The 17845-nt window shown below is 44.7% G+C and overlaps 1 protein-coding gene across 9 annotated transcripts in view; it reads right to left on the bottom strand.

Moving 5' to 3' along the window:
- The window catches only part of agap1 (ArfGAP with GTPase domain, ankyrin repeat and PH domain 1), a 111568-nt gene that overhangs the window by 30100 nt on the left and 63623 nt on the right, over nt 1-17845 (bottom strand). For all 9 annotated transcript variants that reach the window (XM_054796039.1, XM_054796030.1, XM_054796021.1 and 6 more), the window contains one exon: nt 781-949. In XM_054796039.1, the coding sequence (XP_054652014.1) occupies nt 781-949 (169 nt within the window). The remainder of the gene's footprint in view (nt 1-780; nt 950-17845) is intronic.

Below are 17845 nucleotides of genomic sequence, written 5' to 3'. Positions count from 1 at the left end.
TATATTTATGCATTCATTATACTGTACAATGTTTTTACTCCTTTATTCATTTATGTATTCTCTTATAACAGAATAAGCTATTCTTTATCATTTTTCCTTTCCCAAGTAGAAAACAATAACAAATAAATGTGTTAAACACAGGAAGTGACTGTGCTTCTATCTACTCCTTTTAGGACATGTGGAATTGTGCATACATGTGATGTAGTGTGATGTAACACAAGCATATTCAAAAAGAATTAAACCATCACCATAACCAAACAAAGAGCCAGTCAGAAATCACAGACGGATGTATGCAAACTGCAGAATACATCTTTTTTCGAATAGGCTGCCTTCAAACAGCCAAGTAACTGTTCCTTCCCTCTCTGACCCCCCCACCCACCTCCCTCCTTCTCTCTCCTGCGCTCTCTCTCTCTCTCTCTCATCTACCCCAATAGTCCCACCTCCACCCCAGACTCTCCCTCCCTCCCTGATTGCAACTCATTTCTTGGTGTTGGCAGAGTGGATTTGGTCTCTGATTGCATTAATATTCACGACATTAATTAGTACAGGAGTACGGCTCACTGAATATTCATGCTATTAGCTCGGCCTCTTGAACGTGTGCGCGCGTGTGTAACAAATGGACACGCGTCTCTCTTGTGTTCTGTCAGGTGATAAGGATTCACAGCCTTCTAATCAACTTTAACAGCAGTGATATATATAGTTTAAAAAAAACCCTCAATGCTCATTATTATCATCATCATCTGCTGAGCTATGATGGCGTGATCGAGACGTCAGCCTCACCTGGGGTCTGTCCCAGTTGCAGGATGCTCATGTCCTTAGTCAAGCCGTTGGTTTTTGGGCTGGGCATGACTGCACAAGTGGAAACTGCTCGCGGCGGCCGTTTACCTGGCACCTTGACTGTGGTCCTGAGCAGGTCGATTTCTTTACCGTGGACATTCTGCATGTAGTCCTGAGAGGAGTGAGGGGGGAAAAAATTATGTGTCTAAACAATCACACTAATCCTTAAAATGTCACAGAACCCATTTAAGAACCAAACTCGTAACCAAAACTAACCATTGCTTGTATATTTACTTGTAACTTTCGCCAGACATAAGGAGAATGCGCAATAAAGGACTTTTGAAGCTATGGCAGTTTGTTGACATTGTTTTCCTCCGTTCCTGCATAGTTTTATTCTGATTCTTTCATATAACATTTTATATTATCTAACAGAGCTTCTGCGGTAATTCCGCTGTATGTCTAGTCTACAATGACATGAATGCTTTAGTACATGAGCTAATCTTTCTGCCGGTGGTTGCCTAAAAAAAAAAAAAAAAATGGATGTTGAATCCAGATCAAAATTGCAATGCTTTTATTTTGAAGTTTACTTTGTACTGAATAGAAGTCACTGGGTGTGTGCTGCTTCGCAATAATGAAGTTGACAATACTGCACAACATGTGAGCATATACTCAATCTTTTTTCATAAAAACAACCCCTTTGGGATTCAAAAATATCATGCAGATAAAAGCAGTCAACCATGTGAGTCCACATCGAATTAAGCAGCTTGCACTGTATATTCCTGGGGTGATGACGGAAGAGGAGGCTTTCGTCTCTCAACATGTGGATGCTGGCTCTTTTTTGCTCTACTTTTATAATGTCAGGTGATAAAATATACTTTGAAAAATGTCCTGAGTCATATAATTGAACATGAGTTTAACCACTTCTTACTCGCATCCACGCTCATGTGGTGTGAGGTTCTGGCAGATTTAAACCTTTAATCCTCACAGCGCACACACTTCCTTTCATGCACAGGCTGACAAAAGGCCAATTCAAAGCCAAGTGCTCCTGATTGCGTCTTAACAAGCCACCAGAGAGCCATCGAGCCGGCAGCCCACTGGGTAAACCCTCCACACATGCATGGACACATTCCTCCAACAGATTGACTGAGGTAATTGAGTCTCCATTTGCATTGGGGTGCTTTCATCATCGGCCCAGTTGTCCGCTCGCCGCGTGGCGTCCAAGACGTATGTGTATTGACTGTGTATTGACTGAGAACACCCACAGCAGGTGGTGAAGTTGTGTGAAAGTACACAAGTGTGCCAATAGTATGGTGTGTGCGTGTGTTTGTGCGCACGGCAAGAAGCGCTGACACCTTTGAAAACATTAATCCATACAGAGATAGCCGTTCCTGACATAATTGATGAAGATGTCGCAGAAGAGGAAGTGATGTGCCAGGAAAAATGTATTTGTTTTGAAATGTACATTTTCATTTGAGATGGTCACAACATTAAAACGGGGGGTTGAGTAGAGGTGAAGAGGCAAGGCCCTTAGAAAGTCAACATAACACTCCATCGTCATCTTGGCTGCTGCTGAGTGACTCAAAAGTATGACAATATTTGGTTCACACTTTCCTTGCCAATAAGGCGGCGTCATTGCCATCTACTTAATTAGTGACATTAATGTGATTTCTTTGCACATAGTTGGGCAATTAGCGGAGCTGATTGAGTTTCATCCGATTACCCTCCGCAAACATGCTAATTGACGTTAGACTGCTCAGGAAAACCAGTGTTTTTGTGCCGGAGGCGGTTTGCGTGTGCTGATGTGTTAAGTGATGGGTTTTACCACTGATTTACTGCCTCAGCTGCTCTCAAGGCTGATGGACGTGCAGGCTTTGCTCAAGCATTTCGAAAGGAAATGCTCAGGGGGAGTTCAACCCACAACCTCTGGCTACAGTGGCTCAGAGCAGCAAACGCCCGTATTTTACATTCAGTGTACTGATGTGTGACATTGGTTTTGCCATAAGGAAGAGCGTATTCAGATGAATACACTCTTCGCTATGACAAAACCTTTGTCGTAGGGGCACTGATGACACCGTGCGCGACCGCAAATACCAAAAAAGTATGGTTGTGAATGGCTTTTCAATTGTGATTAATCATAGCTTGCACAGTTAAATCATGAATAATCACGCTTTACAAAAAGATTTTTCTTACTTTAATTTTTTTTTTTTTTTACATTACAATGTAATATTAATTAGGGGCGTTCCGATGAGAGATTTATGCTGACGATTCCAATAGCGATCATCCATGAGAGAGATTGGCTGATACCGATCACTTGGATTTACTGTAAATTTTTTATTCATTTTAATGATGAATGCTATTGGCCAGGTGCACCATATAGAGGGGAAAAGTTTGGTTTGAACAATTCCAAGGGCAAAAAATAGGTAATTATTAAAAAAATAAAAAGGGGGTAGCAGTAGCGGAGCCCCAAGTGAGAGAAAAGTCGGCGGAACCCGATTTCTTCCACTGCTGAGGAATTCTGGTCATTTAGTCCGATGACCTCAATTATTTGGTCAATCTTCTGACTGTCAGGCACACACGGATGAGTGTTGCCCAGCATTGACTATGTTAACTTGCATTTGACTGATGCTGCAACTTCAGCCTCAAAAATTCACCATACTTAGTCCTGTCAGGTGTTTGTTCTTCGAATGCCGTATTAAATTAAAGCTGTTTAAAATGCTACCCCTGCAGATATTTTTCATGACATTTGTTGCAGGATGCAAACTTTACATCACTCTCACATACTGCATATAAGTTCCACACGGCAGACATGTTTGTTTGGATTTACCGGCGCACATCTGCACAGTGTGAAGTAAAGGGGAAGTAAAGTGCACACAAGGATCTTTACAGGCTGCAGCTGCAATAGTACGAATCACAGGTGATTAATTTTTGTGATCGGAATCGAAAGGCATTGATCGGCACGTGCCGTTCACATACAATTGGCCAATACTGATCAGTGGCCTGTTGATCAGCGCATCCCTAATATTAATATAATAATACAACAGCATAGATTTATGCTTGCTTTTAACAAATGTCTGTTTTATTACATTAAATGTATAACTAATATTTTCCAGAATGCTCTCCACAATTCTTATAACAGCAGACAACTATATTAAAAGATATCCTGAAAGCCTAAAAGTGCAAACATTGTTTCTCTGCACTTTTGGCATCGCTGCTGACACACTCTGAAGAAGTTCAACACTGCCGACAGGTTTCCGTTTTAATTCAAAATATAGGACGCTGTGTCTGATGGCTCATTTCTGAAGTAATTGATTGCAGTGGTGAATTGGACATAATATAAAATTTCTACAAGTGCATATTTATTCTAATATTTGGCCGATCCGATCAGACCAATCAAATCAGTGTAAAGTCTATAAATAACAGCTGAAATCAGAAAATCCTTGAAGTCAGGAAAATTGCAGCAATACAGTGGTGTACAATGAAGTAAGCACTAGTAAGCACAAATGACAATAAACTTGACTTTTAGCAGTGGTACCTCAGTTCACAGCAACAGTAAATCCAAATAACTTTGTTCTCGTCAATACATGAAAGCAAAATTTTAACTTGCCATTCATCAGACCCTTTTCTGTAGCTGTCTGTCCAACTAACGGCATACTGCACTGGGCCATTTGTGCCGTGCTGTACTGAGCTCACACTGAGCATTCGAGCCATGGCCTATTTACTTGCCCCATCACTTCTATTCTGCTGTATGTAGACTTTGTAGATTATTTCAAGTCTTAACTTCAAGTTGCTCTGATTATTTTGTGTCATGTGGTGGTTGTCATTAATTACTTTCGAGAGAAGCTGTCGCATTAATTAAATGACATGTCTTTATTACGCACATGGATGTAGTCGAGGGTTGATCAAGTGTCCTGTGGGTTTAATTTTAGATCATTTTGAGTCTTTGTATTTTATTTATACAGTAGTACCTCGCATAACGTAAACCTCCTTTTACGTAAATTCCACTGAACGTAAAGAATTTATGTAAAGTTTTTGCATCGTATTACGTAAGAAATTCCATATAACGTAACGCGTAAAGTCGGTGCAAGTTCAGATTTGAATAGCTCGCGCGACAAAGAGGGAAACATTTTCCGTGACTAAGAGTACACTTGGTGACGCCTTCTGACGCTTCACGCTCTCATTGGCTGATTATCGGGGCACCGCCTATGCTCTCTGTCACGATCTATGTGTTAGCCTGCGTGACAGTTTAGTGTGTTTACACTTTTATGCCTTAGTTCCTGTTCTATGCTCTTATTTTGGTAGTACTTCCTGTTTTGCCTGGTTTGTGTCCGCCTGCTTTGTTTTCTTCTTTATGTCTTGCACCTGTTGCTAATTTGAGTTCCTATTTAGTTCAGGTGCGTGGATCCTTCTGTGTTGTTGCATTTCGTTCATTTCGTTCCTTCGTTCGTTCGTTCCTTGGTGTCGGTGTCTGTGTAAACCTGACAAGCTACTGCAAAGCGTCTTTATCGAGTTCCTGCCGCTGCGCTGCAGCCATCATTAAAGATAAGTTTTTCCTGTACGAGTGCCTGCTTTCTGCATACTGGGGTCATCGCCACTATGCCAAGAACAAGACGTGACAGAATGCAACAACCAGAAGAAGATGACCTCGCAGAGAGCGATTTCTGGACCTGGCAGATTCTAAAGGCTATGGAAGAGGAGTGCACGATGTTCTCTCCAGAGGAGCTGGAGGACATGGTGTGGGGGCCGGACGGCACGCTTATTCCTATGGCGTGGGTGTACCCGGGACCCGCCAAAGGCACGTCTGACCATCCGCGACGCCAAGGCATGTGTGGACCGGCTCCAGCGAGAGGTTCACGGCGTAAAAGGATGAAGCCACGCAACTCCTCCTCACCACGCCAAGCAGAGGTGCAATTCCCTCCTTGCAATGTTTCTGAGTGCCGGCTGATTGCTCAGCCCATTACGGTTCCCGCTCAGCGTCAGCACGACGAGCTCTGGCTGCCCCCCTCCTCCGTTTCTCCGCTTCCCACGCAACGCCAAGAGGAGGTCAGTCTCCCTCAGATTCCCGCGTCCCGAAGCTCCGAGCTCCAACTGCCCTCCGTTGTTTCCAAGTTGCTTCCCAGGCAACGTCAAGAGGTCAGTTCTCCTCCCACCCCTGCACCTCGGCTCAAAAAGTGTCAGACTCACCCTGTGCCCACTCCACGCGGTGTGAAGTCACAGACGCCGCTGGAGCCCACACCACACAGCTTCAAGCTTCAGTCCCTCCCGGTGTCCGTGCCGAGTTGCTTGAAGTCACAGACTTCCCCAGAAGCCACACCTGGCTGCCTCAAACCTCATAACCCCCCCGTGCCCACCCCGCGGCATTTCAAGCCCATTCCAAGACCACGCCTGAGGCCACCTGCAGTTCCGTTCGGGAGGTCAGAGCAGGTGGAACTCCTGACCCACCTCCAAGCCCCCCTCCTCCCTTCCCTGGTTCCGCCGATGGCAGTGAACGGCGTCTGGGATCCGCCTTCGGAAGGGGGGGCTAGTACTAGCAGCTGTGAGTTGGACGCACAGCTAGCTCCTCCGTCTGCAAGCCAAGACGCACAGCTAGCTGCTCCTCCGTCTGCAAGCCAGGACGCACAGCTAGCTGCTCCTCCGTCTGCAAGCCAGGACGCACAGCTAGCTGCTCCTCCGTCTGCAAGCCAAGACGCACAGCTAGCTGCTCCTCCGTCTGCAAGCCAAGACGCACAGCTAGCTGCTCCTCCGTCTGCAAGCCAAGACGCACAGCTAGCTCCTCCGTCTGCAAGCCAAGACGCACAGCTAGCTCCTCCGTCTGCAAGCCAAGACGCACAGCTAGCTCCTCCGTCTGCAAGCCAAGACGCACAGCTAGCTCCTCCGTCTGCAAGCCAGGACGCACAGCTAGCTGCTCCTCCGTCTGCAAGCCAGGACGCACAGCTAGCTGCTCCTCCGTCTGCAAGCCAGGACGCACAGCTAGCTGCTCCTCCGTCTGCAAGCCAGGACGCACAGCTAGCTGCTCCTCCGTCTGCAAGCCAGGACGCACAGCTAGCTGCTCCTCCGTCTGCAAGCCAAGACACACTGCTTAGTCCTCTACCTGGAAGTCAAGCTGCAGGGCTCGTGGCAGCAAGCCAGGAACAGCAGCCCGCTTCGCCTATTCCTCCTTCTTCAGTTCCAGAGGACGAGACTCCTGCATATGTTCCGCTTTCAGTTCCTGTCCTGGCGTTTCCCACACGTCAGCCGGCTTCGCCTGGAGTTCCTGTCCTGGCGTCTCCAACACGCCACCGTGCCCCAACTCTCGTTCCTATTCTGGCATCTCCCACGTGCCAGTTGTCCTCTGCTGAAGTCCCTGCCACTGCTCAGCTCTCCTGCCAGCTCCGCCAGGCTCACCATCCTGGCCGCCCACCGGAGAGGTTCCGCCACTCACTCCGCCGGACCTGCCATTCTAGCCGACCGCCGGAGGGGTCCCAACTCCTTTGCCAGGCTCACCATCCTGGCCGTCCTCCGGAGAGGTTCCGCCACTCACTCCGCCGGACCTGCCGTTCCAGCCGACCACCGGATGGGTCCCAACTCCTCTGCCAGGCTCACCATCCTGGCCGTCCGCCGGAGGGGTCGTGCCGCTGACCCACCACCGGTCCTCCCACCACCCATCCCTCCTTTTTTCTTTTGTTGTGACTCTGGATTTTTCGGACGTCTAGGATCCGTCCTTGAGGAGGGGGTACTGTCACGATCTATGTGTTAGCCTGCGTGACAGTTTAGTGTGTTTACACTTTTATGCCTTAGTTCCTGTTCTATGCTCTTATTTTGGTAGTACTTCCTGTTTTGCCTGGTTTGTGTCCGCCTGCTTTGTTTTCTTCTTTATGTCTTGCACCTGTTGCTAATTTGAGTTCCTATTTAGTTCAGGTGCGTGGATCCTTCTGTGTTGTTGCATTTCGTTCATTTCGTTCCTTCGTTCGTTCGTTCCTTGGTGTCGGTGTCTGTGTAAACCTGACACGCTACTGCAAAGCGTCTTTATCGAGTTCCTGCCGCTGCGCTGCAGCCATCATTAAAGATAAGTTTTTCCTGTACGAGTGCCTGCTTTCTGCATACTGGGGTCATCGCCACTATGCCAAGAACAAGACGTGACACTCTCATCTCATTGGCTGATTATCGTTGCACCGCCTCCGCTCTCATCTCATTGGCTGATTTATACAGCGCGTACGTGAGTTTGTGTGAGAGACAGGCTTCTCCCTTCAACCTCCTTTCCTCATCGTAGTTGCCCTTAAACTAGTTCGCACGCATTGAAATCTCTTCTTGAATATTTTGAAGGGCCAAAGGGGTGACTTTGGGAAGATCTTGGAACTGATTAGGCTATTTACATGTATTTTACGCTTCGTATAACGTAAAAACCCTATAACGATTATTAACGTTGTAGGGGGGTGTACTGTATTATGAATTGTGTCAGTTGTGTTCATTAATAACCTGCAAGGAATGATTACATCCTGTCATTCTATGACTCGGCTACGTTGTGCGTGTGGATGGCATCATGCTGGGCACTGGCCCAGCACTTTCAGTTGTTCTAAAAGAAGGAAAGTCAGCTGTGCCTGAGTGCAAATCAGTGCGCTTACACTCGTGCCCAGGCACCGTACGATTGGCCTAGTATGAGTGCGCCCTAAGGCGATGTGTTTCAACATCTTACACGTTCCAGTTGTATCGGGTTCTGTTTAACACATACCTCAGCCTACCTGGGAAAGTCTATTCCAGAGTGCTGGAGAGAAGGGTACGACCGTTAGTCGAACCTCGGCTACAGGAGGTCCAATGGTCACGGTACACTGGACCAGCTCTACACCCTTGCAAGGGGGTCAGTCTGGCTCAATTCACCCAATAAAATTGCAATTTGGACACTCATATCTTCAAATTGCAATGAAACAAATTGGTAAATAGGTAAACCATACCCAAAAAAGCCCAAATCTCAAATTTCAGCTTCACCGGATGAACGGTTTCTGAGATATCGCAACTTATTTTTTTCACTTTTTCGCAAAAATGGACATGGCCGCCGAATTTCAATTTGCATTTACTCAACAACCAAGATATCTCTGGAAAGGGGAAATCACAAGGAATCCAAATCTGGCATTTATTTTTGCATTTTAGTACATTTGGGATGAATGACCTTTTGACTTATATTTTGGCCTTGAAATTGACAATAAAGGACACGCCCAACCTCAATGACACCAATAGAAAAAATGTAGCCCTATATGTCCACTAAAACATATCAAAAATTTGGAGGGGTAATCTTTTTCATTTTGGAGCAAATTGGGATAGAAATAAGCCCTATCCTTCAGTCCCTGTTAGTGAGCCTACATTATTTGCATTGCAGTTATACTGTCTGATAATTCCTTTATCTACAAGCTGCTATGTTATTTATGACCATCTGTATTAGTTCCTCTATTCTGTGCCTATGTTGTGATAGCAGTTTCCTGGAGTCCAAGAAAAGCCAAAGCTTAGACTTTTGTGTATACAATGTAATGCCAGTCATATCCTGTTAGCCCACAGTTTTAAAGTTCCCAGTTGCTTTTGAACAGAGGAAGAACACAGTCATACCCTACTTTGCATTTCATACAGTATACTTTTACCATAGACTACACTACCACATGCAATTCCAAGAGCAATTTAAGTACACTTTTATCCAATCAGTTTCTTCAATTTAATCATTTTCCTCCTTTTGTCTAATAATTGACATGATGTTGAATACAAATACATAGAATACGAATACAAAGAATCGAAAATACTAATAAAAATACTAAAAAGGGGGGACTTCCGGTCGACGGTTGCATGGAGTAGACGTAAGAGCGAGAGCTCCGCTTCTATTTTATCATTTTCACTCTTTCACTCCTCATTCCGACGTTTCTTTTTGCTCTTTTTTGGAGAGTTTACATCTACTTTACCCGGGCTTGTTTCAAATGGCATCACAGCGGGGCAAACTAGCGGCAAAAAAAGACTCGCCTACTAGCCTGACGATGGAAGCGATCTCCGAGCTACTTGACCAACACAGACAGTCGCTAGCAGGAGACTTTAAAGAATCGTTTAATCAGCTGGAAAACAAATTTGACCAAGTTTGTGCCACCGTGAGTGAACATGGCCAGCGGCTGTCTTCCCTTGAGTTGGCAGCAGATGACCTGAGCCAGCGTGTGCGGGAATTGGAAAATATTTGCTCTGGCCTGCAGGAGAGCAATACCAAGCTCTCGGCTAAAGTCGTTGACCTCGAAGGCCGAAGTAGAAGACAAAATATTCGAATCTTGGGCTTACCCGAGTCTGTGGAAGGTGGTCGACCTACAACCTTTTTCGCTGACTTGCTGGTCGAGGTCTTTGGAGAGGAGACTCTACCGTCTTCGCCGGAGATTGACAGAGCCCACCGGTCGCTAATGGCTAAGCCAGCTCAGGGGCAGAGGCCGCGACCTGTTATTATTCGTCTACACCGCTACCAAACCAAGGACCTTTTGGTCCGTGAGGCACGACGCAGAGGGAAGCTCGAGTACCGTGGCCAGCAAATTCGAGTGGTGGAGGATTACTGTCCTGAAGTTCTGGGCCAGCGAGCCGAGTACAGGGATGTCATGGCGGAGCTCTACAACAGAGGCCTCAGACCATCGCTTCTGTATCCTGCACGGCTCCGTATTACACTTCCCGGCGGAGACAAAAAGTGGCTACCTTCGGTTAACGAGGCGCAGAAATACCTTGATGGACTTCCTAAGTCATCTTAAAATGTACTTTTTTTTGTGGACGGTGCCCTACGTGTGATTGGTAGCGACGTAACCGTTACCGGGCTATTCACAGGACATTTTTTTTTCATAGCTCTTGTTATACTTGATGTCACTGTAATGTGAGTATGTCCCACTATTTTGTTTCAGGGAATTTCCCCTTTCGCACTTGGTTATGAAGGAAACATCTTAGTGCCTTGTTTCACGTTGGAAGTTTCTACCTCAAGTTCCAGTATTACCTTGTTTACATACCGCTACAATTGTATAGGTACACAAGACGGTTTTCAGGGACCCGGCTCCTAGGAGTGTTGAGTGCTGTTTAATAATTTACAGAGGAGCTGAAGATTCGTGAGTGACAGGAAGATTGTATTGGAATAAGTATGGTTGTTTTGAAGAGCTTGCTGCTTTGTTTTTGGGCAGCCGTGTTGGGGGAGGTGGGGTGGGATTTTTGTTTTACTTTGAAGAGGTTAACTTGCATATGCCACACACAGCCAGTTTTTGTTTTAATTTACCTTGTATGTTCCAAGTATTGCACTTTTTATACTAACCATCTTGCACCTTTGATTGATAATGGATGATTCACTAAATTTTGTTAGCTGGAACGTCAAGGGTTTAAATCATCCCGTTAAAAGAAGGAGGGTATTTGCACATATAAAGCAACTTAAAGCAGCATTTGTGTTTTTGCAGGAGACTCATATTCGTGGTTCTGACAGTTCACGTTTAATGGCACAGTGGAGGGGCCAGCATTTTCATTCTTCATTTCAAGCAAAGGCCAGGGGGGTCTCAATCCTTGTTGACCAAAACATTCCTTTTGTGCATCACAATGTTATATCAGATGTGAATGGTCGTTTCGTTATCGTCTCAGGGAAGGTTTATAACAAAATGTTAGTGCTAGCCAATGTTTATGCTCCGAATGTGGATGACGTGAATTTTTTTGAACAATTTTTTTCCTTTCTTCCGGACCTGGGCTCACACGCTCTCATACTAGGTGGGGATTTTAATTGTTTTTTGGATCCAGTGCTAGATCGTTCTTCTCCTAACCCGGTTTCAAACAGTAGATCGGCCTCATATATTCAGTCCTTTTTATCAAATTCTGGTGTCTCTGATGTCTGGCGTCTCCTCCATCCAAACAAAAGGGAGTATTCATTCTTCTCTCACGTTCACCATACCTTCACCAGGATTGACTATTTTTTCCTTGATAATGATCTTTTGCAATGTGTTCGCTCATGTACCTACCAGGGTATAGTAATATCAGATCATGCCCCAGTTGTACTTTCCCTTGCTCTCCCAAATCGCCCTCGGATTAACAAGCACTGGCGCTTCAATTCAACTCTTCTTTCTGAGAGCGATTTTGTGAAATTTATCGAAGAGCAAATATTGTTTTTTTTCCAGACAAATTCCTCCCCAGATATATCTAGCTTAGTAGTTTGGGATACTTTTAAGGCTTATATAAGGGGTCAAATTATCTCTTACTCTGTTAAAATGAAAAAGGAGGCCCACCAAGAGCGACGAGAATTGGCAGATAAGATTAAGAAATTGGATCATCAGTATTCTCAATCTACGAATCCCGATTTATACAAAAGGCGTGTAGAACTCCAAACTCAATTTAATCTGGCTTCAACTTACATCGCTGAGCGTCAACTTTCTGCAAGTAAGACTCTGTTTTATGTTCATGGTGAGAAAGCAGGGAAGCTATTGGCAAACCAGTTGAGAGGTACTAAAGTTAAGGGACACATTGTAAAGATCAAAATGGAGGATGGGAATTTTACTTCAGATCATGAAAGAATAAATCAAACATTCAGAAATTACTTTTCTCAGCTTTATGCCTCTGAATCAAATAACTCGGCACTCATGAACGTTTTTCTGAACCAATTAGACATCCCCAAGATTCCTTTCGATAGTAAAAGTAGACTTGACAGACCTATAACAAAGGAGGAGATTGCACAAGCTATTTCATCACTCCAGTCTGGGAAGTCTCCAGGTCCCGATGGTTTTCCTGCAGAATTCTTTAAGGCTTTTTCCCAATCTCTCTCCGTACAGTTGAGTACTGTGCTGTCCGACTCATTCAGGCGCGGTACCTTTCCAGCTTCATTTTATGAAGCATGTATCACCCTTATTGGGAAAAAAGACAAGGACCCTTCAGAGTGCTCCTCATATAGGCCAATTTCATTACTAAACGTGGATGCTAAAATTCTGGCCAAGATAATGGCCAAAAGATTGGAGGACATTTTACCCCTGGTTATATCAGATGACCAAACGGGCTTTGTAAAAAATCGATATTCTAATTTCAATATGCGCCGGTTGTTTGACATCTTGTACCTCCCTTCTGATGGGTCCATGGAGTGTGTGCTATCTTTAGACGCGGAGAAGGCCTTTGACCGTATAGAGTGGCCATATTTATTTGCGGTCTTACACAAATTCGGCTTTGGTGCAAATTTCATTACCTGGATAAAATTACTCTACTTATGTCCCACTGCTTCCGTCCTCACTAATTCTCAGGTGTCACAACCATTTAATCTTTACCGGGGAACGAGACAAGGTTGTCCTTTAAGTCCCTTATTGTTTGATTTGGCCATAGAACCCCTTGCCATAGCAATTCGCAGCTGTGACAACATATCTGGCATTTGGAGGAATGGAGTACAGCACAAGGTGGCGCTATATGCAGATGACTTATTAAGCTTCATTTCACATCCAGACAGATCTTTACCTGCTTTGCTACTGCTTCTGAAGAATTTCGGTCAGTTCTCAGGATATAAACTTAATCTGAATAAATCTGAAATTTTACCTGTCAATGAGGGGGCGCCAGCATCAGTGTACGCATCGTTTCCTTTTAAGATTGTGGAAAATAAATTTACTTATTTGGGCATCACAGTTACAAAAAAACATAAGAGTCTTTTCAAAGAAAATTTTTTGAGTCTATTAAACCACACGAGGCAGTGTCTGACGCAGTGGTCGCCACTTTCCACTACTTTGGCCGGTCGAATCAACTCCATTAAAATGACCATTCTTCCCAAATTTCTATATTTTTTTCAATCCATCCCAATCTTCATCCCAAAGTCTTTTTTTGATACTTTGGACTCGGTCATATCTTCCTATATTTGGAAGGGCAAGCGTCCTAGGTTGAATAAAATTCATCTACAAAAACCTAAGCAAGAGGGTGGGATGGCGTTGCCTAACTTTCGCTGTTATTATTGGGCAGCCAATATTCGATGGGTCATATTCTGGTCATACTATCAGTACCGTCCAGACCGGCCTTTATGGGTGGAGATGGAGTTGAATGTGGCTAAAAATGTTTCTATTCTAGCGTTACTTGGATCTGCACTCCCTTTTCCGTCAAGCAAACGTATTGATAATCCGGTGGTCTGGCATACGTTGAGGGTGTGGGCCCAGTTTAGGAGACATTTTGGTTTTGAAGATCTCTGCCTTTTTAGCCCCATTTCAGACAATCATCTTTTCCAACCTTCCTTGCTGGATCTGGGGTTCCGGGAGTGGCGTAGACGAGGCATATTGTGTCTCCGAGACCTGTTTATCGATAATACGTTCATGTCATTCCAGCAATTAACGGAACAATATAATCTTCCAAAGTCCCATCTCTTTCGGTACTTTCAGGTTAGGCACTATGTTTACAGTCGATTACCAAATTTCCCTGAGATTCCTGGTACGAACATTGTTGATGCACTTCTGGACTTGCAACCATCACACAAGGGGTTAATTTCTACTGTTTATGTTAAACTGTTGGACATAAGACAGACCTCTCTTACTAACATTAAAACAGCATGGGAGCAAGACCTAAATATGTCTTTGACAGGTGACATGTGGCATACAATCTTTAAAATGATCAATTCAACCTCTATTTGTGCCCGCCATAGCTTGCTACAATTTAAAGTTGTACACAGGACTCATATGTCAAAATCCAAACTAGCCCGTATATATCCAGAGGTGGATCCCTGTTGTGACAAGTGTAAGAGGGAGGATGCCACACTTATCCACATGTTTTGGTCTTGTCCTAGTCTGGAGAAGTATTGGAGGGAAGTCTTTCAGACACTTTCTGTAATTAGCAATTTACCCTTGCAACCCAACCCTTTAATAGCACTGTTTGGCACCACAGGTGAACCCGACTTGCGTTTGACCCCCACACGACAACGAAGTTTGTCTTTTGCCTCCCTCTTGGCCAGACGGGCAATTCTGTTAAAGTGGAAGGATGCCACTCCGCCCACTCACGCTCAGTGGCTGAGAGATGTCATGTCTTGTTTAAATCTGGAGAAAATTCATTACTCAATTTGTAATGCCAAAGAAAAATTCCAAAATGTCTGGGGACCTTTCTTAGTATATTTCCACAACTTTAAATTTACCTGAGTTCCCCAATAGCTTTCCCGCTCTGGCCTATTTGCTGTCATCTGTTGTTTAACTCACTTGTGTATTTGCTTTGGTTGTTTTGCATTTGGTTGTCCTACCAAACTCGGACCTCTGTCTTTTTGGGCTGTGTGTGGCTTACATTGTGGGTGTTTTTGTGTTGGGGTTTTTTGTTTGTTATTTTGCTGTTTTTGTTTTTGTTTTCTCACACTCTCGTTCTCTGCCTAAACTACCAGCAAACATTGTGTGCATTTGTTTTTTACTTTGTCAAAATTCAATAAAAATATTTCTGATAAAAAAAAAAAAAATACTAAAAATAAATAAATACGATCAAAGGAACATTGCAGTACCATCGTTTTGTCCCTGTCTCCCTGACACAGATGCATGTCTACAAGCTCAGTCAACAGGCAACACCTCCTGATTTGGTTGCAGTTCAACAAGGAGCTGTTGGGGATGAAGACGAACATGGACTACCCCTCTTGTTGTGAGACAACAAAACTTTGTGGTCTGCAGCTACGATAACCTTCCTTGGATTGGCCTGGTGGAGGAGGTGTCTGAAGAATCGGAGACTACAGGATCAAGTTCATGCACCCTCACAAACCGGCAAAGACCTTCTTCTGGCCATCAAAGGAGGATTCTTGCTGGATACCTGATTCAGACATTCACTGTGTGATAAACACTCCTTTCCTAAAATCATCTTCGACAAGAAACTACAGCATCTCACAAGATGATTTGTCCAGAATTTCAAAGCACTTTTCAAACTGGTCCGCAGACAAGGAGTAAATGACTGTACATGTATCTACCCTCATTTCATAATAACTGGGACAGGTGTGACATTTCCAATGACTCTTAACATGTTTAGTACTGTGTGATTGGCAATATATTTCTTGTGTATCCTTATGGACTTTCGTGTGTATAAATATATGTGATGTATACACAGAATGGATATTTGTTAGATTTAAAGGTGGGGCATGTCAACTACTATCCCATGAAAAAGATTACCCCTCCAAATTTTTGATATGTTTTAGTGGACATATAAGGCTACATTTTTTCTATTGGTGTCATTGTGGTTGGGCATGTCCTGCATTGATTTGGGTTCCTTGTGATTTCCCCTTTCCAGAGATACCTTGGTTGTTGAGATCGAACCAGTAGTTGCTGAGTAAATGCAAACTGAAATTCGGCGGCCACGCCCATTGTCGCGGAAAAGTGAAAAAATGAAGTTGCCATATCTCAGAAACAGTTCATCCGGTGAAGCTGAAACGTGAGATTTTGGCTTTTTTTGGGTACGATTTACCTATATACCAAGTCTCATCATGACATGACAAAGTAGGGTTTAACTCATTGGGTGAACTGAGCCAGAATGAGGCAAGGGTTGCTGGAGGGTACTTGGGAGTTTGCCCTACCGGTCTCCATGTGCTTTGTGGACTTGGAAAAGGCGACCGTGTTCCTCGCGGTGTCCTGTGGGGGGTGCTCCGGGACTACGGGATTGGTGGCGCGCTACTACATGCCATTCGGTCCTTGTACAACCGGAGCAGGAGCCTGGTTCGCATTGCCAGCAATTTTCGGTGACCTTAGGATCTCGTCTCTACTGTATTTGCAGGCGATGTGGTCCGGATGGCCTCATCGGGCTGTGACCTTTAGCGGTTACTGGGGCGGTTTGCAGGTGATTGTGAAGCTTCTGAGATGAAAATCAGCACCTCCAAATCCGAGGCCTTGGTTCTCAGTGGAAAAAGGGTGGTGGCTTGCTTGCTCCAGATTGGGAATGAGGTCCTGCCCCAGGTGGAGGAGTTCAAGTATCTCAGGGTCTTGGTCATGAGTGAGGGAAAGTTGGAGCGTGAGGTCGATAGGTGGATTGCCGCACCGTCTGCAGCAATGCGGTCGCTGTACCGGACCGTCGTGGTGAAGAGAGAGCTGAGCCGGAAGGCAAGGCTCTCAATTTACCGATCGATCTATGCTCCCACCCTCACCTATGGTCATGAGCTTTGGGGTTGTGACCGAAAGAACGAGGAAGAGCTCAGAGTAGAGCCGCTGCTTCTTCACATCGAGAGGAGCCAGTTGAGGTGGCTCGGGCATCTAGTCTGGACGCCTCCCTGGTGAAACGCTCTGCCCTGGGGCAGATGTAGGACACGCTGGAGGAATTATGTCTCACAGCTGGCCTGGAAATGCCTTGGTGTCCTCCCAGTGGAGCTGGAGGAGGTGGCAGAGAAGTCTGGGCTTCCCTACTGAGACTGCTGCCCCCGCGACTCGGACCCGGATAAGCGGAGGAAAATGGATGGATGCAATTATCATGCTTCTTGTGAGATATTTCAAATCTGCAATAAAAGCCTGTTGTTCCAGCAATCAAGTCTGGTGCTTGTGTGTTACTAGTGACACATAGTGACCAGTGCAGAAGATTTTGATGAACTGTAGTACATTTCATCAAAAACTTTTGCCACCTTATACTGTATTTATTTGTATTTTAGTTCATTTAGATTTTTTATGCTTGAAAATGCTTAATTTAGGCCAAGAGTAAATATAAAATATAAATACGCATATGCATATTTTTTTGCCAAAACACGAAACAGCAATCATAAATACATTTTTGAAAACCCGCGATAGAGTGAGGGCACGATGTTTGAACCGCAAAGTGGTGAGGGATGACTGTAGAGTGGTGGTCCACTCTGTGACAAGATGAATGCTCATTTCAATTTTGTCGGTCCAGAAATGGCAATTTTTTTCTGCATATAGCAGCCAAACACGGATTAGCATGACCATTAGAATGACAGTAAATGTGTTGGTCATATTGAGAGGGTGTGTGGAATGTGATGACGAGCGAAATTAGCAGCGTGCGTGTTAGCACGGTGGATAGTGTTCGGGGCCAGCAGCACAGAGAGATGGGACAATTAGCAAAAACATTCTTAATAATTTGATCATCAAGCCAAAGTGAGCAAACAGATGATGAGTACTAATTAAAACAACCCATCAATACAGTGTGTGTGTGTGTGTGTGTG

The sequence above is a fragment of the Dunckerocampus dactyliophorus genome, chromosome 1, assembly GCF_027744805.1.
Source record: "Dunckerocampus dactyliophorus isolate RoL2022-P2 chromosome 1, RoL_Ddac_1.1, whole genome shotgun sequence".
Taxonomy (NCBI): domain Eukaryota; kingdom Metazoa; phylum Chordata; class Actinopteri; order Syngnathiformes; family Syngnathidae; genus Dunckerocampus; species Dunckerocampus dactyliophorus.
The sequence above is the reverse complement of the archived record's forward strand: the minus strand, read 5'-3'. Positions and strand labels throughout refer to the sequence as shown.